General features: G+C 42.4%; 2 protein-coding genes across 2 annotated transcripts; one reads left to right on the forward strand and one right to left on the reverse strand.

The window, feature by feature from the left end:
* Positions 1 to 1,809: 1,809 nt before the first annotated feature.
* LOC121197408 (transmembrane protein 151B) lies at positions 1,810 to 6,251 on the reverse strand. Its single transcript, XM_041061007.1, has 2 exons — positions 6,123 to 6,251; positions 1,810 to 3,441 (listed from the first exon to the last, which is right to left on the reverse strand). The coding sequence occupies exons 1-2, from the start codon at positions 6,249 to 6,251 to the stop codon at positions 1,810 to 1,812; spliced, it is 1,761 nt and encodes a 586-aa protein (XP_040916941.1).
* Positions 6,252 to 6,872: 621 nt separating this feature from the next.
* On the forward strand, positions 6,873 to 21,378 carry rpap1 (RNA polymerase II associated protein 1). The gene is made up of 27 exons (XM_041061438.1): positions 6,873 to 6,919; positions 7,649 to 7,842; positions 7,965 to 8,113; positions 8,388 to 8,480; positions 8,723 to 8,903; positions 9,079 to 9,231; positions 9,411 to 9,644; positions 10,285 to 10,400; positions 10,567 to 10,665; positions 10,936 to 11,037; positions 11,140 to 11,307; positions 11,604 to 11,783; positions 12,686 to 12,820; positions 12,901 to 13,071; positions 13,729 to 13,886; positions 14,029 to 14,199; positions 14,306 to 14,501; positions 14,831 to 14,940; positions 15,146 to 15,341; positions 15,598 to 15,744; positions 15,932 to 16,074; positions 16,404 to 16,836; positions 17,089 to 17,207; positions 17,318 to 17,549; positions 17,666 to 17,842; positions 18,587 to 18,643; positions 20,575 to 21,378. Exons 2-27 carry the CDS (start codon positions 7,653 to 7,655, stop codon positions 20,722 to 20,724), a joined length of 4,260 nt encoding a protein of 1,419 aa, XP_040917372.1. The 5' UTR covers positions 6,873 to 6,919; positions 7,649 to 7,652; the 3' UTR covers positions 20,725 to 21,378.
* The last annotated feature ends 605 nt before the right edge of the window (positions 21,379 to 21,983 follow it).

Raw genomic sequence — 21,983 nt, forward strand, 5'->3', positions numbered from 1 at the left:
AGCTCCTGAATAAGCAATTAACTGGTGATTTTTTTTTTGTTGTTAAATTATTATTTCCAAGTTACAATTAAAGAATGGGTTTTTATGTTTAATAACTGTTATATTTAGTCATATTTAAAAACACATTTTAAAACATGAGCACAAATTTTCCTCCTAACATGTAACCACACCGTAAATATAGTCTTTGGCAATGGTGACATCTAGTGGGCAGTAGAAAGAAAGAAGCCCCCCCAAAAAACTATACTACGCTACTAAACCATACTATTCTATACTATACTAGTGAAAAAGTAAGAATTCTGTGATTTTAGTAACTAGTTTGGAGATCAAGGTTTACATTCATCAGTTTATAAAATAGTAATAGCATCACATTGAATGGGGCCCCATTCAATGTAATGTTATTACTGTTTTACTATTTTACTAATTTTACTATTTTATTAATACTGCAAACTGTACTTTTATTCTGACTTTGCTGAAAACAGTTCTTTACTAAGTAAAATATACTACTAGAATATAAGCATTCAGTGTTTTCCAATAACCAGTGTTTCTTCTCTTGCACTTGTACTTGAGGACAGCAGAGGTACCACTGAGCTGTGAGTCTGAGAGAGTCTGACATCGTCGCCTCAGATCAACACGATCACAGGAGAAACTTAACTCTCGTCTCTCTTTTCCCTCTCTTTTCTCCCGTCTTTCTAATCTTCTCTACTGATGCACATAAGAAAGGGTGCACATTTTAAATTTAAAAAATAGAAAGTTGCCACAGTGATATGATTTGTTGTATGATTTGCAAGTTTTAATCATTTGAGAGAGAGAGAAAACACAATCCCATCCTGCTATGTTACTGTTTCAGACTACTCCTTATACTGTTACTATGCTTTATACTGTGAAACCTTAATTTAAGTCTGACAGGGTATAAGTAAACAGATTCATGTTTCATAGTAAATACTTGTAAGCAATGATCCTTCAGAACCACCTTTATTTCTTACAGTTTGACATTCACTTCATGCTTTCCACTCCACTTATCTCCCATTGATAAATGCTTTGATAAAATAATAATAAAGTAGAAGGGCACACAGAGAGCCCAAACCTCCACCAAGGCCAGTCTCAGACAAGCTACATCAGACTCCAGAGAAAAGAAATTCAAATTCACAGTTAATGATCTGTATGTGCTCCAAATTTTAATGAGTTCTTCCCTGGCCCATCCTTCATCCTTCCACCAAGTTCGGTGCAAATCAGTTCAGCAGTTTTTACATAATCACGCTGACTAATAAACAAACCAACAAGGGTAAAAACATAACCTCCTTGATGGAGGTAATAAAACAAAAAAAACAGAACACTCATGTCTTTGGTTTCACCTTGCTGTCTATTAATAAACTAAAAGACAATACCTTTGGTAACAACATGCAATGTTTTTGAAAAATATTCTTTCATAAGTGGGACAATTTCCAGGAAGTATCCTCACACAAATAACACAGATACCGAATGAACCAATGAAGATTTCTGTCCCTTGATTTTTGGAAAATGTCTGTAATGAAATGTGGGAATGCTCAGATCGTGCAGTATCAGATTTTGACAGTCACTATTTACTTATACACACTCCTGTAGATGACAAGGTGAGAATGTCCCACTACATGTAGACACAACACACCTGCAACTGTATCTTTTAATTATATTTACATGGGAATCTCCTGAAAGAGCATATTTTTTACTTAAATCTTCATTAATGTCATTATTTCTATCAAATAGTAACTCTACAACACCACCCATTATTACTGATCTGTCTTGACTTATCAGTCAGTCTCTTTCTGTCCTTCACAGAGCTGTCTCCACACAGGATGACCCTCGCCGTATATAATAACGCCTCACCTCCCTCCTATCCTCGCTGCCACAGCCCTCAGACCGATGCACAATAAGAACTGGGAAGAACCGAGCGTCCCTGTAAGTAGGTGGACTGTCGCTGAGGGCCAGCTGGCTGGAGTCGGACCCGCAGCACTGCTCGTCCACGCAGCAGGGGTCCGTCAGGTTGCTGCTGCGGCTCCTCCACAGAGCCACAGTGCGATGGGAGCCATACATGCGGCACAGAGAGAAGCGAGATGTGTCTGAGGAGAGGTGGGACTGAAACAGCGCTCCCCGACAGGAAAAGATGGAGGAGCAGCTGGAGCTGGTGACGGTCCTCCTCCCGCCTCCCCCATCTTCTCGCCCAGCCAGCTCGCTGCATTGCTCGCAGTTGTCCTGGCTTTGGAGAGCGCCGTAACTCTGTGCAGTCTGGCTGCTGTCCAACAGGAAGCAGTTTGAGGATGACGTGCATTCAGTGTCATGTAGTGAGTTTGAGTCTGCTGTGCTCATGTTTATCAGCATGGCCTCTGAGTAGCTGGGAATCACCTGGCGGTTGCAACGTATGTGCCACTCCATTTCAGTGCTGTCCAGTGTGTCTACTCTTGGAATAACACAGCCAGTGTTATTCGCCACAGGCCTGTCTTCATCCAGAGGAGACAGGCTGCTGTGGCTGTACTCTAACCCAAATAGTTTCTCTATCCGGTAGTGCACATAAGCAGTGCGGTACTCTGTGAGCACTCTCAGAGGCCAGGACAGCATGAAGAGAGCTGCCAGCCAGAAGGCAACCTGGGAAGTGTACCAAGGCATCCTATCTGGGTCTACAAAGGCTATCAGGTTCTCTCTGAAGTCCACATTCTTCAGCTGCATCCCCTCCCTGGCCTCCATGTAATCATCCAAACCCTCTATTTCAGAGAAGAACCTGGCTCTCTGGTTGAGGTAGTCATTTTCTGGACCTGCCTCTGTGAAGCTGAAACACTTGGTGAATCGCAGGCGGGTTGCTGGATGTCCCTCCAGGCCTCTGAGTTCACGTGATACATCTTTCATCCCACAGTGGCTGTAGTCAAACTCTCCCTCTGCCACATGTGTGTTCACTCTCTCATGGTACACCTGTGTGGTGGTGTAGGCGTCCCCGTTGCGGTATCGAGTGACCTGCCGAGTCCTTCGGACAAAATGGTAGCTGATAGCCTTCCACCATATGCAGGGCTGGGCTTGCTGCATCCGCAGCACGCGCTCATACACACTGTCCACATCTGCTTTGCACTGCAGCTCGCTCCTGGCTCTGCAGTGCCAGCACTCCACCATGTACAACACATAGAGCATGAGCAGGAAGGCCAGAGGGATGTAGATGTAGCCGTCAGAGCAGGGGCTGTCGTGGTAGATCATTGAGTGTCCTCCAACGCCCATCCCAGATGCCCCCCGCAGGGAGGAAGTGAAGGAGGCCGTGAAGGAGGAGGTGAGGGCGGAGTTGAAGCTGATCTTGGTGACCCGGGTGAGCTGACACCAGGCCACCGCGCCCACACAGCTGTACATGAGCAAAGAGAGCAGCAGGCAGCGCCAATGGGACTCCCGGCAGACACAAGCACCCAGGGACTGCTTCACTGGACGCTGCTGCAGAGAGAGAGAGGGAGAGGTAGGAAACAAAAAGAGAGGGAGAGGGAGAAGGAGAGAGTAATAAGGAAAAGGCACTTAGAGCAATGAGCCCCTGAAACATGGCAGTGATTTCATGACTTGCAGTAGCAAATGCAAATGAACGTGGCTGCACTATAAATTGCCAAGCTTTTCCATACCTAAGCACAAAGTAAATCAAACTAAAGAAAGCTCAGAGGAATTCAATTAAACCATGTAGTGTCCCTGTGAGGCTGCGTGTCAATGCAGCTGACAGACAAATATTAACTAAGCGGTTTTCACACATCTATCTCTGAAATTAATTCCATTTATATTGCATAAGCGTAAATGTACTTGCTAGAAAGATGTCACATTAATATCAGAGGGTAACTATAGATGTCATATATGCACACAGAATATATTACCTAATATGTGTTTTTCTTAACATAAACCCATAAACATTTTTCATAACAATCCCTAAAATCTGGTTGTTGAAGACTTGCGAGCAAGCTACGTACTGAGTGGGACAATTTACAGTGTAAAAAAATCTTGTCAGTGCTCTCTGGTGCACATAATATGTAATGAAGACAGTTATTTTTTGGTCGATATATCCGCCAACACAGGCATATCTGTGATAAGCTAATTATTACTGGTCACGCTCTAGTTACAAGTGTCCGAAATATATGGGGCTTGCAATTAAAGTTTTTTTCACTATGTTTTGATATTTTGTAGATGAATACATAGTCAAAGACAAAAAAACTTGACACATTTATGTACATGCATACATTAATGTACTTAAATACAATGGAAAACAATGTGGATTAGAACATGCACTGTACATAAACACAATGTGCATTTGTACTTTACTTGAGCATTTTTTTTTCAAGCTGCAGTGGGGTCCAAAAGTCTGAGACCACTTTCCCACTTTGGACCCCACTGCGCTTCATACTGTGAAATATGAAACTATCTAATACTATGTGATACAGATCAAATGAGCCTTTCCTTAAACATATACAACATTCAAACACTGCTTACATGTTATAATAATATAATACCACTTTTATCTTTGATACTTTCAGTACATGTGTCTGTACATCTCTCTCTGCTCCACAGCTAATCTGCTGAGACCTGGGTGTTTAGCTCAGGGCGGACAAACAGAGACAGAAAGTGCTCACATTTGCAATACTGACCAGAAGTCAAATTGTCCCATTCAGCAAAGACACTGGCCCAAAGCTATTTCATCAGTAACACTAGCAGTAAAAGAAACTAGAGTGTGCATAAGGAGATTAAACCAGGAGTGAAACATTTAATGTAACCAAGTAGGAAGGTGGTTTGAGTTTCACCTATTAAAAGTTGAATTTGATCCCTTCCTGTCTGTCACATTCATCGAATGACTTTATGACACTATAATATTCTTGTCTATTTTTTTTGTGGTGTCATCTCTCCCCATGAGATCCTGTGTTGTTGTAAACTACCTCTGGTGTTTTATGGAGTGAAAGGATTTATGCTGACAACCACCCATCCATTACTGCACTGGCACAGGGGTGGGGATGTCACTTTGCTGGTTCCACCTCAGTTATTTGTGGAGCAAACAGGGATTCGGTTCTCATGCACCAGAGAGGACGGACTTTTCAGCAGTCCAGGCGCCCTGACTGTGGACATTATAGACCATGTACAGACTTTACTCATTTGCTTTAATAACATTTAATAACATTAATACTATAACATGCAAGAGGTGAAAAATGCCCTTTAAATACTTCTTCTAATTTTCAGTCCATTTCCAAATCTAACCAAGGTAATCCCAGCCAATAAAAAAATAAACGCCCTGACTCAGATGGGATAACAGTATATCCCTGGATACACCAAAAGAGTTTTCACACATGTGAATTAAATCTGTTGGCTTTCGATAAATATGAAATATAGTTTGTGAAAAAGGCACAAGTTGCTTGTAACTAAATTTTACTTGAATCAACTGCACACTATAAAACAGGATCTAGTTGCATGAACAATGGATCTGAAGACAGCATGTGTCATTTTACTGTCTGTGCATGGCTAGCTGCACACAGGCACTTGCCCAGATTACCACAGTAATTACTCCATGAGAGGATGGTGGAGCAAATGCGGTCACTTAAAATGGACCAATCAACACCAAGGTAGGGTTTTGCACAAAATAATTGTTAGCCAGACATAACTCTCTCCAGAGCAAAATATATCCATTTGTTAGTGAGAGCACCTTTCCACATCACTGGATTCCACTGCTGCTATGTAAAATTGACCATTCTGGCATTTCAGCAAGTAGAAATGCTGTTTTGCTGCAGGTGGAAGCAGTTGTACTGTAATGACACAGAGAGGATGTCAAAGAACATCAGATTTATTTTCAATGAGCCACTATAGCGCAAAAATAAAAATGCAGTGCCTTAAATATTGAGTTACACAAAAGAAAATGTGTATATTTTTAAGAAAAGCAAAACATATGGTTACAAAACTTGCATCTTATTGTGGCCTTGTCTTGTGTTGCAGGAAAAGGCAATTTATGGTGCTCAGTTTATGTTATTGCTTACTTTTCTTAAAGTCATTCAGTTATGAGAACTGTCAGATATTTACTGTCAGCTGATGTTTGCACATACATGTCTTTTATTTTGGTTAAAACTAAGATTAAGTATTGAGGGTTTGTCTATACCTACCTCCTCCAGGACATCACTCTCGGCCGGTGAGTCCTCCTCCTCCTCCTCCTCCACCTGCTCCTCTCCCTCGGCATCATTGGGAGCACTGGCCGTCGTGTCCTCCGCAGAGTCCAGATCGGAAGAGAGCATGCTGCACTGTTCGCATGTCAGGGAGAGGTTATAAACTCACTCCTTTTTATTCGCATGCCCTGTTCTAGATGTCCCTCCGTCTGCTCCCCCTTTCTGTGCCCCCTTGAGCCCCACGTAGTCTGGGTCGGAGCCAGCAGGCTGCTGCTGCTGCACGGAGCGGGGATCCCGCGGTGGTCCTCCAGACTGGCCTGACGGAGGGGGGCGGGGTTGAGGGATTTCACCGCAGCAGAGACAGCAGAGGTTGACCATGATGCAGTCAGCGAGGCTTGTTGTCAGTGGCCAGTGCTCTGCAGCTGAAATTACCTAGTAAAACCATACATCATAAAAAAAAACCCAACAACGCTGCACCATGTTCTTTCAGATGCCGGTTGTCCAGGCAGGTTGGAGGGGGCTGATGATGGACACCTTGAGCGCTGCGCGACATAAATCATAGAGGACGCATTAAATGTTCCTCAACAATTCAGCAAAATATTATAAGCCCTGTACGCCACTAAATTACAAAGTAATTTGTGCTAGAAGGAGGGAGGTGTAGCCATCAGAGTCGACACGCCTTGCTTCCTCTTAATGTTAGCGGAGCTTTTATTTTGAAGGTGAGGTTTGGTGTCACGTTAAACACCTTCCGTGTGTTCCTCCGAGTGTTGAGTATCAGATTCTGCGCTCAACTAAAGGTTAGCTAACACGCTTGTAAAACTCTTTTGAGCAGCAAAAACAGTAACGCTGTGTTGATACTGTTTGGTGTTGTTTCTGATAATTTTCAACCTTCGATCGAGTGAGGTTTGAGATTTCAAGCTAATGTTAAGCTAACGTTAACCGTGTGTTACATTCATCCCCGGTGCGTGTCCGATGTAAACTTCACTGCACGTGAAAACAATGAAGTATTATTGAGCTAACGTTATTATGTGTAATGTATTTGGGTTAATTAGTTTAAGTTTGTCGCTTTTTATTCTTTCTGTTCACAATAAGATTAGCCAGGATAACCAAGTTCAGCGGTCACGTGCAGGTGTGAAATCATGTTGAATTCACAATTCACATTGTGATCTTCAATTAAGATGGGCTTCGGTCTGTCTGAAGGCAAAGCTGTCAGCTAAACACATTATGATGAACCTGGAGGCAGCCTGAAAGGTTTCTCTTCATTTCAGATCTCATCTTTTATCAGCCACCTGGGGCTTAGCAGTTATTTTTGTGGTCAATCACCAGCTTTGGGCCCCTTGTATCATCACCACCGTTCACTTCAGCAGATTTGTGCCAAAGTCTGTTTCCCCATCAAGCAGTGTCAGGTGTTTCAGAGCTGAACGGTTGGGCTCTGGTTGAAGCAGACACTTGTGGATAGAGATAGGGAAAGAGAATTAGACATGACTGTCAGCAATGCTATTAATATCAGCTTTTGTGTCCTTTAGAAGAATGTTGCGACGTCCCAAGCCAACTGACTCGGAGGCAGACCTCCTGAGAGAGCAGGAGCAGTTTCTGACCTCTGGTGCCCAGTCTGCTGCCAATGTGGTCCGCCGTCCTGACAAGAGGAGAGGTGAGGCTGGAGGAGGAGAACACAACGGGGAGAATGAAGGAAGCCAGAGGGATGTGGTCACCATAGAAGGTAAGAAAGTTTACTTGCTGATGGTGGACATTTTTATATGCAACAAATGACAACAGTGTGAAGCATATGGTTACTTAATACGAAGACCCAAAACACGATTTTCTACTGTGTGTTTGTTGCAGATCTTCCAGACCAGCTCCCTTCTCTGACACCAGCCCCTCCGAAGAAGTCTAGATTTAAAGCCAGTCGCGTCACCTTCGAGGATGAGGATGCTGGGGAGAGGCTGGACAGACATGACTCTCACATCAGTGCTGTTCTCTCCAGGATTGTTGTAAGTGCTGGTTTGTGAAGCCTAAACTGTACTTTCTTCAAGTATGATGAGTGTAAGCAGTGAATCAGTGACTGTATACTCCACACACTAACTGATTTTTCCCAGTTGCACCTCTTCCAGTTTTTGTCGTATACATTTTGTTGTGCAGGTTTTCTCACTTCTCTTGAGTTTGTTGGGGTCTTGTTTCTTGTGTCTTTTCACAGAACACACAGTTGTAGTATTTTGTTTTTCATTTCTTAACTCGTAAATAACTAACATCATTCTTTATTTCAAGGAGAGAGACACCAGCTCTACTCCAATATCTCTGCCGGCATTTACAGGCATGGCTTTCCCCAAAGTAATGCACCGCTCAGAAACCAGCAGTCAGGTACAGAGATATTGATGTCCATTCTTCTCAAAGTGTTTAAACCAAAGCATTTTAAAACTACATTAAACTGTGGCCATTTATAATTAAGACAAATATATTCTTTATACACACCAAAACACACATTACTTTAAAAAAATGTATTGTTTTACTGTTCATACTTGTTTGTATTATTACATTTATTTGGCACTGGGTAAAAATGATCTTGGTTTGTGTGCATTTTAATATTTACTTTTTATAACCAGGTGCGTCTGTCTTCAGCTGGAGGAAGGAAAAGCATCTTTGCTTGTCAAATTGCAGCTCAGAGACTTAAGGAAGGAAAGACACCATTACACTGTGCACCTGAAACTGCTCAGATGCCAGAATCCAGTGAGCAGAACCTCCCTCCTGAGACTAGTATGGATACAGATCAGTGTGATGCTGCAGGTGATCATAAGTAAACTTCATGTAATGTCACATGATAGCTGATATGCTGGAATTCTTAAGGAGTAAATAAATAATGTCCTAATTATTGAGAACAATGTTTTTTTTTTTTTAACCAAACACACCTTTTGACATTATTTCATTCTCGCTCCTTTATGTTCCCTATAACCACCTACAGTCTCAGGTCCCAGGCTGGTTTCTGGTCAGGGGCTCGGGATCCCAGATAGCACAGGGGAGACCATGAGGATCCACAGGGAGAACAAGGCCAAACTGCAGGCAATGTCTCAGTCTGACATACTGGAGGAGCAGAAGAAACTCTTATCTCAGCTTGGTAAGCAGTGTCTTTGTCCACATGATAGTTCATAAGCATCTAAAATAGGTGAGAATGAAGACATGAGTTGTAATGGATAGTAATTTGTCGCTCCTGTACTGTGTTTGTCTCTCCACTAGTACATCAGAACCTCATTTGTTGGTACCACAGTGTATAATACGATTATTTCTGCTTCCCAGATCCAAGACTGGTGGAGTTTGTTCGATCTCGCAAAGCCCAGAGCGTCACGTCCTCTGCCTCCCCATCCAGACACCCTGAGGGCAAAAACAGCAAAGAAAATTTTCCTCTTGAAAGTGTGAGCAGGGAGTCAGACTCCTCCAGTGCTGCTGTGCTATTTCAGAAACCCCAAGAAGTGGAGATGGAAGGAGGGCGGGAGGAGGAGGAACTGCCATCACCACCACCTGCTGTGACAGGTATGATGTATTTAAAATCAACCCTTTTATCACTTCTACCTTGCCAGTTCCTGGTCCCAAGATTTAAATAAACCAGCTGGATTTGGCTGACCAAGCTACATTAATTATTTCACATCATCACTTGCTTCATTTGGCTTGCTGAAATTGTAACCCGTTTGCTGAGGCTGCAAAATCATTTGATCAGCGATGCAGCTTACACACCAGCACACCTGGCTGTCTGCCTATTGTCTCTCCCTCCACCCCTGTCTTTATCTGTCCTGCGCTCCCTGGTCTTTCTTTGGCATCCTCCCTCTAATTGTATAACAAATGGGGGATACTGCTTCTGCAGACATAAAGCTGATCATTGACTTCACTTTGTGTGATTAGCAGAAAGGCCAGACTGAGCCAGAACTGGCCACTCTCTGCAATTAAGTTACTGCAGATCATTCAGAGAATACTCCTAGTCCTGATGAAAGTGTTGCTAATGGATCACATGAAGACAGATCTTGCACATCATTTATATCATTCTCATTTACAAAAAAAAGTAAAGCTGCCACTCTAATTGTATTGTCTATAACAGAAGACAGTTTTACCAATGAAAACAAGTAATCATACATTGTTACCCAACATGCTTTTCCCCACTCTGTGTGTGTGAAATCAGAGAAGGATCTCCCGGTGAAGCTTCAGAAAGAATGGGTCCACATGGATAAGCTGGAGCCAGAGAAGCTGGAGTGGATGAGGAACTTGCCTGCACCCAGAAAGAAAGGAACCAAGACAGTAGGGAGATTTTCTTACAATATCAGTAGAACAAAAAGCAGCATGTTCAGTAATTCATTTCAGCTCAAAGCCTTGAAGTCTTAGTGACAGCTGAAAAGTGTTTTCCTGAGTAAAACATATTGTCGACCTGAGCCAACACATTCTGTGGTTCTGTCTGTCCTGATAGGCCATGCAGGCTCGGTTTGACTTTGCTGGGAACTTGATCCCACCCACTGAAGATCTGCCCACTCACCTGGGTCTGCACCATCATGGAGAGGAGCCAGAGGTCTATATACAAAAAAGTCTCTCTTTATTTTAATGTTTCCCCTTTATGTTTGGGTCTCACAAAGTAAGTTTAACAAGTTCCATTATGGTGGTTCATCCAGTATAGTTCTTTTAGTAACCTGCCCTTGAATAATATGTCCACTTGAGCCTTAAGAGAATGTCATAGGACTAGGATTTTGAGACTAGAAACCAGGGTCATGTCAAAGTTTGCTTTTTAGACAAGGCCCCTGCTCTTTTTCTTTTGACACTGAGGATTTCTCCCCCTCGCCAGCGGGCAGGTTACTCCCTCCAGGAGCTCTTTTTGCTGTCTCGGAGTCAGGTCACCCAGCAGAGGAGCCTGGCCCTCAGCACTTTAGCTAACATCCTCTCAAAGGTACACAAACAAACACACACTCACTCACAACTCACTTAATGTCACGTATATCTCCAGTGACTGTATTCACGCAAGCTGCATTTTTCTTTTTTTGCCTTGTAGGCGCGTGCTGGAGAATACCTGTCTCTTCTGAAAGGGAATGTGATGTCCACTCTGCTCGACGCAGGCCTGCTCTTCCTGCTCCGCTTTGCGTTAGACGACAGTGTAGAGGGAGTGATGTCTGCAGCTGTGCATGCACTTAAAGCACTTCTTGTGTGTTCAGAAGATGAAGTAAGACAGCTTTGAAGCTTTACAGCATGCCACTAAAACCCTCTGTCTTTTTCAGTTACACACTGATGTAACTTAACTCAATTTATCTCCAATGACTCAAAGTTTTTAGTAGGATTATTAAGATTCTGCAGTTCGAAAACAAAGTAACACACCGAACATGTCATAACTACAGAACCGAAAACTTGATTTATAGGAGACATAATACACTCTGGTTGTCTGTCACTGTTGTATCTCAGTCCAGGAGCTCTTCTGGACTGAGTCCCTCTGGTTCTTATCCAATTTTTTTCTGCTCTCAGGAGTGTTTGGACTGCACCTTCTCCTGGTTTCGCGGCCTGGCCTCCTTCCCTCTGCTGCCGTCTGCTCAGGAGGAAGAAGATGAGGAGGATGAAGGACTGGACGAAGGGATGAAGGAGACAGCCAAGGAGAAGGAGGAGAGGAAGAGTGATCATGATGTGGCCAGGCAGGATGTTATCAAGGTAAACAAGCAGAAATCATTGTTCCTTTATATGTTTTTAACTTGTTTTCCAAAGGTTTTTCAGATTTATTATTATTATTATTATTATTTTAACTATTATTATTATTGTTGTTGTAGTGTGGTGACGGGGTCTTGTATGTTTTGTTAAATACTTGCTTATGCTATACCTATCTATACTTTGTTTCACTGATAGACACCTGCTGTTTTGTGTATCACTCTTTGTCTAGCACTGCTGAACCTTGAGGGAGCTATTATTAAAGCTTGTAGGAGTAAAACTGAGATAAGATTGGCTTGGACAGTTTTTTAAAAATAAATAATGAAACTTCCTGACACCATTAGATAACAACATATGCCCAAGGTACATCCAAGGAGAAAAAGACACCATTGTAACTCAGACCTGTCGAGTACCTGAAAAACAAGAGTTAACGAGATAAGGGTTGGCACCAGTAAAAATTGATCATCCTTAAGCAAGGAAATGGGAGGGGACATGCCCAAATATGTCAATACACGCCCGGACATGCCCCTGAGAAAAGGTGCAACCCATCATATAAAATATGATGTACATTTGACTAAGTTTCAGTTGTTCCTGCTGGACTGCTCATGCTTTTGAACTCTGTATTGAGGAATAAAGCATCCTGGACTCAACTTCTCTGATCTCCAGCCTCTGATTGACTCTGTGCATTTACTCTGACTAGAGATCTGAAAAACTTAGAATTCTACAGAAGACAAAAGACTACAAGAAGAAGGTGTGGGGCCTCAGCTGGGCCTGAGCTCTGCTTCAGCTGGCCATTGACGGGGTTCAGCCACCCAGCCTGCAGAAAAATCCACATCAGTAGTAAATTAAATGAAGACATCCTGGGAATGATTATTGTTTTTTCTTTGTTATTCCTGTCTATGTTTCAGGGGCTGCTAAAAATGAAACTGCTCCCCAGGCTACGTTACATCCTTGAGGTGCTTCGACCATCTCCTCGCGTGGTCCAGGATGTTCTGGACATCCTGACTCGTATCGCTAGGCACTCCTCTTCATCTGCCACACAGGTAACTCCAGTAAATCATAAACTCACTGAATTACTATATTTATTGTGGCCAAATTCAATAGGAATGTATTCCACTTTCAGGTGCTGGACTGTCCTCGTCTGATGGAGACAGTGATGTCTGAGTTTCTTCCCACTTCTTGGACAGCACCGTCTTCGCCCCTTCCTCCGTCTGTTTATGGACTCCCACTGTCCAGTGCCATGAAGCTCTTAAGAGTTTTGGCTACCTCTGGCAGACACGCCTGTGCCAGACTTGTAAGTGTTATCAAGTTAAATTAGTGTCCTGAAGAGATTATCAGTGATGAACCTGGGTGAACTGTGAACAGTGTTCAATTGTTGCTTATTCTACAAAGATCTTCTAAATCTATCCCTTAGAAGTGATAATAAATAAGAGGATTGTAGTATTGCAGATGTCTTCAGTCTTGTAATCAGTCCTTCTGCCTTTTTAAATGAAGAAAAGTGGTCATTGTGCTGTTTGGTATCATTGTGTGCTCCTCACTGAACACAGACAAGAGAAAGAAAAAAGGAGAGTTGTCTGAGGTAATGAGGAAGAAAATAAATTGCCAAGCACCGTTAAAGTAAAGGCTACAAAGGCTAGCTAAGGGTACCAACACACTAGCCACATCTGTATAAGTTATCCAGTGGTGTGTGGAGTTCCATGATTCTGAAATTGTTATATAAAAATGATTAATTTTATCATAAATTGTCGTAAAAATACCAAACATAAAATACTGATAGACACAAGCAACCTCACCTCACATTACTAAAGATAAAAAAAGAAATATTAAGACTCCCCCGAAACACCCTGCTTACATACAGTATTTGTAACCTTTGTGTGCGTTAATGTGAGTGTTTCCAATTTTCTGACACGTGTGTGCATTAGTAATACATCTTCCTCTATCCTCTCCCCAGTTAAACTCTCTGGGAGTGAGGGAGCGTCTGTCTTGTATGTTGAGTGCTGAGCCCAGTGAGCTGCTGATGGAGCCCACTGAGGCCCTCAGGATCATCACTGAGGCCTACAGGCTGTGGGCTGTAGCAGCTGGCTACGGACAGGCCTGCAATTTATACATGTAAGCCAACAGCTTAAAGCTCTTTGAAGCTTATTTACTTTCCTTTTAGCTCTGGTTCTATGTCTGGGTCTGGCTAGATGCTTAATTTTCACCCGTGCTCTCCTCTCACAGTGCTCAATTACTGTTATTACGTTTCCCACAGAGACCTGTACCCAGCCTTAGTGAAGGCGTTGCAGTCTGTTCACCGAGTGCTGAACCCCTCAGATCCTCTGTTGCCTTTGCAGTTCCAGCGGATCCTGGCTCTGCTCTCTTTACTCACACAGGTCACACACACTGCTGGATGCCATCAGGAGCTACAGGCTGGCATGGTCAGGTACAGATAAATGACCCGAAACAGGCTGAACGAACTATGCTGCTACGCGAGTCATCACACAACACTCATTGTTATTTACATGGTATCCTCTCTGTTTTTACTGCAGCTCTCAGGGAGAAGAGTGCCCCCCTCCTCCTCCAGTGTCTTGGGGTCATGTCACAGGGTTGCAGGCAGTCTTATTGGGCCATTTGAAGGGCTTTGTGAAGAGCCTCGATAATCCAGTTCAGAAAGACAGCAGCCTTGTTCTGATACCAGTTTACCTGGTCTACCTGGAAGCTTATTATCATCAGCTTTCCAGACAGGTACTGTTTCTCACTCTGTACTTCTTACTTGCATGTGTGCTGTATCAAGTGATACTTTTATTAACAAATAAATGTCTGTAAACTGACAAGGCAGAGGAATCTCAGATGCAAAATATCTGAGGAAACCTGACCACATCAGCATGGTTGAATTATCTTTACCAAGCTATAAATGCATGATATATTAAACACAGATGGTCAATTAGGAAAACTTTCCAAGAATTCACAATTAGCTCTGGCTACACTTCAACAAAATGTGACACAATGGTGTAATTTTAAGATGTAGACAAATTGCTGAACTCTTTATATATAATTTTACTCGGGTTTCTCAGAATTGTTTCAAGCCAGTGGAGACTCTTCAAGAGCTGGAGCAGCTCACATCTGAGGTCCTCTTCCCATTGTTTTCTCACCATGTTGTCCAAGACCTGATAAAGAACCTCAGGTGTGTTTGATTTCCTTAAAGTTAATTCTGTTCTCAGATAATACAGTTAACATCAAAATCATAGAAACAGATGACAGTTACCTTAAAAAGCAGTTTCTTTCTTTCTTTTTTTTTTTTAGCATATGAAATATGTTAGGCCCATTTTCCAAAACCTTTTTATTCATTTGTTGCCCTTTTATATTTATTGTTACTTTTGATACACCAGGTCTTCCTCTGTAGTGTGTAATGTCCAGTCTAGTCATCAGAGCCCAGAGACCACCCCTAGCCTCCCTGGTTTGGCCTGCCCAGGCTGGAGAGATCGTCCGGGTCTGGTTGTTCCCAGCTCCCCCTTCCCTCTTCTCACAGGCCTTGGGCTCCTTCTGCAAACAATCACAGGCATCCACAAAGGTCTCAGCAGTAAGGTAGGAGTTTGAATACCTTAGGGAGTATTTAATATCATGCTAACTCTTCTCTTATTGCTTAGCTCATCTCTACTCAAAGAGGAGAAACCAATCAGAATAATGTGCAGGAATGAAAACCTGCATCCTCTTGAAAATCTAAGGCGCTTTCATCGAGTTATGGTTTGCTGTCATCTTGTGGTGACACATTAAAAACATTTTTTACATTTATCTCAGTTTTTCCCCTTTTCAGTGTTTGATTTTCTCTCCCACTTTCTAGTTCACTGGTTTCCTCCTGTCAGAACCTGTGATTGGTTACCTTCGAAGTTGCAGTCAGGCTAAACCCACCCTGTCTCACACCAGAGCCTGGCTTCTCCGGCATGAACACCACCTCCTCTACCTGCTGCTCCGGCTGGCACACAGACTGGTAGGCTTCAGCCATATACCATAAATGAATAAGTGCAGGTTGGGGCTGTGTCCTTCCAATGTGATCTTTGGACAGTTTATGTGGGTAAAAGGATGTTATTTGCTGCTATGTATGTATCATCACCATCAAGCTGTGTTTCTTTTTCATGTATCCATTTTCTGTCTTTATTCTTTTTGTCTTTTCTCAGGTTCCCATTGAGCAGGATGTAGCAAAACATGCCTCTTTGTACCACCAGGTGGCGCTGGTGCTGCTGCCATGGTTACTACCAGGCAGTGAGTACCTGGCTCATGAACTGCTCTCCACCATCATCTTCAGCAAGGACTTTATATCGTAAGTTTACATTATTTTACTGAGTTTATTATGGGGTTAAGTGCCAACACAATCATCAGCGTAAAGAACCTGTGATGTTATTCTGACATTTTTCTTTTGTTCCCCATGTATAAAACGTTCTGTCTAAATAATCATTAGACAGATTATTACTTGAATAGCAGGGCTCATAATTATATAATTCACAAATTAGATTATGTTCAAAATTACATTTCTCTGAATTTGGATCAAATTAACATATGACCCATTTCCGCCGAAAGTGATGTTCAACATTCTTCGCTTCCTCTATATTCCAGTGTTATTCAGTTTATGTTTGTTTGTTTTCCTTCCAGTGAGGGCCACAGCGGAGGACCGGAGGCTGTAGAGCTGGGGGAGTTGAAGCTCCACGAGGAAGCACAACACCACACCTCTCCCTCTCTCCAGACTGTCGGCGCTCTCCTCAGAGAAGTCTGCGTCCAGCTGCCATCCATCCGGGGCTGCTTCCTCACTCATCTGGCCCATCTGGAGTCATCCGTACTGGTGTCCCAAGACGCTCTCCTGGGCCGCAACCCCTGGATCAACTCCCATCTCCTCCCAGAGCTCACCGGTCCCTCCCTGCCGTCTGACTGGGCTTTCCTCCCTCTCGTCAGCCTGTACGAGCGAATGGGGGTTTCTGATGGTGGAGGTTTAGCGGTGGAGGAGCTGCCTCAGGGGGCTTTGCAGGCGGTGACTCACTGTCTGCAGTGGCTGCTGCTGCTGGAGGTCTGGAGAGAGGAGGGTTTAAAGGTACACATTCAAGTACAGCACAAAATAACCTCGAAGGACTTTACGGTCTACACAGCGCACAGCATCCTCTATCCTTAGAACAATTATTCAAATAGAAAAAGCTCACTACACCAGAAACCCTTATGAGCCCACACTTAAAACAACAAGTAATCTGTTTTTCAGGCTTTGACTGTTCTATATGAAGCTTGAATCTCTGGTCGTGAAACTGTTTTTCTAATTTGTCTCATTCAGCCATTTGTTGTTGTGTTGTAGGTGATCCCCCCGGTCGCCAAGCTCGCCCGTCTGTCCTGCGTGTTCCTGTGTTCCAGTGACTTGTTCCTGGAGAGACCTGTTCAGAAGCTGACCTGGGGTCTGTTCAGGCTGCTGACCAGGTCTGATATAGCATCCATGAAATTTTTAAGATCCTTGTTCTATTGAGCAAACTCTCAAGCACAGACTGAGGCGGCATAGATCCTGATAAATTGAAGGTCTTCATTCACAGGGGATCCAGGCTGGACTCCTTGGACCTGAACATCCCTCCTCCAGGTCTAGCCTCCTTCCAGGACTTGTATTCGGCCCTTTTAGCTCAGTATGAAGCTGTTTCTTTTGGAGACAGGCTGTTTGGCTGCTGGGTCCTCTTACCCCTGCAGAGGAGGTACAGCGCCACCATGAGGCTGGCTGTATTTGGGGAACATGTGGGGATGCTGAGATCACTGGGAGTCACTCTGGAGCAGGTGATGATGATGACGTTTATACTTTTAATTTTCATTTGAGGTGTTTTACAGTTGTTGTTCGTCTCATTTACAACACAAATATTCTATGATATTCTATCCTGTCTCGCCATTTGAAGCTGTCCATCCCCATCGAGCGGTTCACCTCTCCCCCAGAAGACTCCCTCCCTCTCCTCCGTCTCTACTTCCGCTCTTTGGTAACCGGGACCCTGAAGCTCTCCTGGTGCCCGATCTTGTACGTGGTCGGTTTGTGTCACGTCAATTCCTTCATCTTCTCCCAGGACGCTGCAGCACAGGTACGGCACTGCATGGCAGACAACTGAACAAAAACATCCCTCAGAGAACAGATGGAAAATATGATGTCTGTCACTGCTGGAAATGTTTTCCTGGTTTAAGAAAATAGCTTCCCAAAGGCTTCAGAAATGAATCCAAGCCTCCCTTGATTCAGTCTGTTGTTCTGCTTTCTCTTAATTTTCCGATTATGTATTTATGTTAAGACTGTGCTTTGTGGCTTTCTTAATCAGCCACAGTGGAACTTCAGGCAAACTGCCACATGTGTAGTGATTTAGCAAATCCAGAAGGTGCTGCAGCTGCGCCGACTAGGAGGCTTTATTTGTGGGAAGTTCTCAGCAGTTTTACAGGGTTTTGTGCACATTTTCTGCGTCAGATATGAGCTCATTGGATGCAAAATCTTGAAGAATTTATGAGTATACAAAAGCAGTCCTCATGCTATTGATTAACTGTCAATGGAGCAGCCTCAGAGTTGGTCTCACAAATTCAACTTAGCTCCCTGGTGTTTATAAACATTGAGTTAAGTCATGGTATGTGACTGCTATTTAACTCTGAGGTGTTAACATCCAAGAATAAAAAACACATTTACCGACTTAGACTTATTTATTCCATTCACAAACACTTTATTTCCAAGCAGTAAAGCTCAAAAAATTCATACATGCGCTTGGAGAATTTCGGCAAACACTTCAGTGCATCAGTGCAGTGCATCAGTGAGGCCTTTGATCTTTAATCCCCTCGTCCTTTTCCAGGAGGTTGAAGCAGCTCGACACAGCATGCTGAGGAAGATCTACTACCTAACTGATGAGGTACTCTTCTCCTTTGTGCATCCACCGCTTTTTTTCCCCCTTTGTTTGTATTTCATTTATCATAAATGTTGCGTAGCCTTGTGTTTTTGTGTCTATGGGTAAATTACGTGTGTGGTGATCCTTTTATATTTATTCTTTTTATATCAAAGATACTTTTGCTTCAGTTTTCTTTAAGCAGTTCAGTTTCTCCATAAGGTCTTTAACACACAGTTTTCGTATTAGTTCTAGTTCTTCTGTAATTTCAGCACCAAGTTCAATTGAGGGAAACTTTCCCCTTAAAGTTGTAGTGAAATAATTAAGAAAACCTTTTGTGGTTCTTTAACTGAAGTCCTCGTTTATACAAGTGGTTCTTTTCTGTGTGATGTTCCCCCACAGCCCTGGCATCACGTCATGTTCCACATGTTCATTTGAACTGATTTTAAACGGGATCTGATCTTTGACAATTCACTGTGTAAACAGGTCTGACCTAATAGATACCCCCCCGCAGTCATAATAACCTTTGAGAAACATAAATATATGAATAATGTAAAATAATCATAAAAAAACAACCATAAATAAAATAAATTAATGATAATACGTTGTTGGGAGTCTAGAACAGTACACCCTATAATCTAGGGCACTGACATGCAAAGAAACAAGCACAAGAGGGAAGCAGAAAAATATGAACGCTTAGACATATCAGAGATCTTTCCCATGCTTAATTTTTAAAGCTTTTAGTTACATGCATATATACCAAAGACTAAACTAAGCCATAAAGTTATCAGAGCCTAAAGGATCAACACAACTAAGGAAAGGTTGCCATATCAATGTAAACTTGTCAGCCGTATACCTAATCTTCTCCACTTTAACAATATACAGCATACCCATAATCCATTGTGCAAATGTTGGAGGATTGCAATCTTTCCATCTAATCAAAATTTGTCATCTGGCCGCCAGCGCGGCAAAAGACAAAAGACTTACTTTATTCTAATTTAAGATAAGATTTTGTGACACCACATCAAATTTAGTAAGGAAGGCTGATGGTTCTAAGGATTTATCAATAGTTTTGGAAAGCATATCAAATGTTAATTGCTAAAAATTAGATAGCTTCGAACAATCTTCTTTGACCAAATGGTTTTTAAAAATATTTATACCCAGATCTCCCCTTCCCCTGCCTTGTCTAGTTTTCTCTCATTAATAAATAATATTTTGTGTGTCACCTATTTTCCCCGTTCTGAATGATGTGGTGTCATTAATTGAGTTAAAATTGGAATTTGTAAACATCTGAAGAAATGAGACCTGCTAGAGATACTGAATTTATAGACAGTCTGCTCAAAAAAGAGGCATGTGGTCTGCTCTTTAAATGAACAGACCCCGTGACTGAGCCAAGCACTGGATAATGCATCTGTCAAAGATGGCAGGAATGCATGGTTCTTTACAAAGGGGAGCCAGTCATGAGAATTTACTGACCTCAAAGGGTTTTCTGAATTGTTTCCATATCTTTAAAGAATGAATAACAACTGGGTTAGAAATATGTCTTGTAACAGTCTCTGAATATGGGAGACTAGAGAATAATAAGGTGAGTAATGAGGCGTCACGAAAATCTCTCTAGAATTAGCCAGTCAGGTACATCTGTTACTGTACTTCTCTCCGCCCAGTAGGAAATCATTTGGATATTTGCCACTCAGTAGTAGAACTTAAAGTCTGGCAGTCCAAGACCTCCCTGCTGATGAGGTCTCTGTAGTATTGCTTTTTGTGTACAGTGTGTGGATTCTTTTTATTCCTGATGAATGAAGAAAGCTTTCTATTTTGGGAAATGAGGAATGTTTTAGTTAACAATACTGGTATACACTGACACATAGTGAAGCTCAGGCAACATGTTTGTTTTTATAGTGTTATGGCTCTTCTATAACACTATTACCTCCATCTCACACTCTCTATTTGATTTCCAGGTGTTGAGGAACCACTTGCTGCTCTTCCGCCTTCCTCAACAGCACTCAGAGGTTGGCTTCGACATGTACGAGCAGTTACCTCCCATAAGGGCAAAGCGCTTGGAGAGCATCCTGGGACGGCAGGACAGCAGTGATGACAAAGGAGACTGAGTGAACCTGAGAGTGGAAAACATGAAGGTAGTGGGGCAAAAATCAGAAAATGCAGAGAAGTGACAGTATAGGACTGAAAGAAAATGGACGGGGAGATGAGCATGAGAAGAGGGTGCTGGGAAAGAAAGGTTGGCGGTGGTAGAAAAGTGAGACATTGATTTCAAATACTGAGGGTGTCTCACGTGGAATAGGAGCCAACATGGTCACAAGAAAATTTTCTGTGACCACTTTTGTAAAAGGAACCTAAAGTAGACTCGGCTACCCCCGAATAACGTCGCACTTGCATCTAATTTTTAGTGCTGAATAATACAAGACCATCAGTGGAAATGATCTGAAATTCTGTTTAATCTATTTTTGTTTTTCTAAATTTACTCTAACCTGTCTGAACCACAGCACTGCCAAAAGGTAATACAATTTCTAAAAATTAAGTGCAGATGCAGAGAGGCATGAGTCCCATAAATGTTTCCTTTTAGCAAACAGGAGGAGTTAAATGTTATTCCTTGTGACACCAGCACTTTGCCAGAGTTACTGTGTGTCTACTGTGCTTAAAAGCAGCCTGGACAATTCTTGGCATCTCAGAGTAAAGACAAATATCTGACTTTACAAGTGCCTGAAATTGTCTTTTTTTGTGAATAAAACATAATTTCAAGTATATGTAAACTTAAATGTTTTTATTCTATTATTGCTGTAGAAGTCAAGGTGATTATAGGCTATAAAAAGAGTAATTAACTGTATAGCAGAGTTTGTAGTGCCTGTGGCCACACCACAAAATGCCAACACATTTTGTGGTGGTGTGGTTTTGTCAACGTTTTGATGAAAATGACGCAGCAAACATATTTTTACCGGCTGCGACAGCGTGGCTGGTTTTCATCTTGTGAGACTGCGTATGTGTGTGTGTTATGAGGTCCTGAAGACACCTACTATAGCAGGAAATACCACAGAGGCGGTTTTGAGTTATGTTGCAGGTGTTTTTATGTCTGTCTGTCTGTCAAGTGCATAATGTCAACAACTTTTTACATGCCGGTGAAGTCAAACTTCTCACTTAAGATATTAAACATCCCATATTATGCCATATACTTGCATGGATTATAAATATTATGAAAGCATTAGTTTTTTTTTCCAGAAACCTTCATCTAACCATTCTCTTAAGCTCCTATCCTTTTCATGCTCATCGTGGCTTGCAGTATATAGCGTCTGACAGACCAGATATACACAGTGTTTTCTTTTTTCTAGTTCTGGAGATATAGTCCTCATTATAT

The sequence above is a fragment of the Toxotes jaculatrix genome, chromosome 17, assembly GCF_017976425.1.
Source record: "Toxotes jaculatrix isolate fToxJac2 chromosome 17, fToxJac2.pri, whole genome shotgun sequence".
In the NCBI taxonomy this organism is placed as follows: Eukaryota; Metazoa; Chordata; class Actinopteri; family Toxotidae; genus Toxotes; species Toxotes jaculatrix.

Bases quoted from the DNA above. Each gene is read 5' to 3' on its own strand.
- LOC121197408 (XM_041061007.1), bottom strand. From the start codon at position 6,251: ATGCTCTCTTCCGATCTGGACTCTGCGGAGGACACGACGGCCAGTGCT. The intron at 3,442-6,122 runs GTAGGTATAGAC...CTCTCTCTGCAG, and splicing joins AGAGTGATGTCCTGGAGGAG to CAGCGTCCAGTGAAGCAGTC.
- rpap1 (XM_041061438.1), top strand. From the start codon at position 7,653: ATGTTGCGACGTCCCAAGCCAACTGACTCGGAGGCAGACCTCCTGAGA. The intron at 15,745-15,931 runs GTAGGCTTCAGC...GTCTTTTCTCAG, and splicing joins TCCGGCTGGCACACAGACTG to GTTCCCATTGAGCAGGATGT. The intron at 17,550-17,665 runs GTGATGATGATG...CGCCATTTGAAG, and splicing joins TGGGAGTCACTCTGGAGCAG to CTGTCCATCCCCATCGAGCG.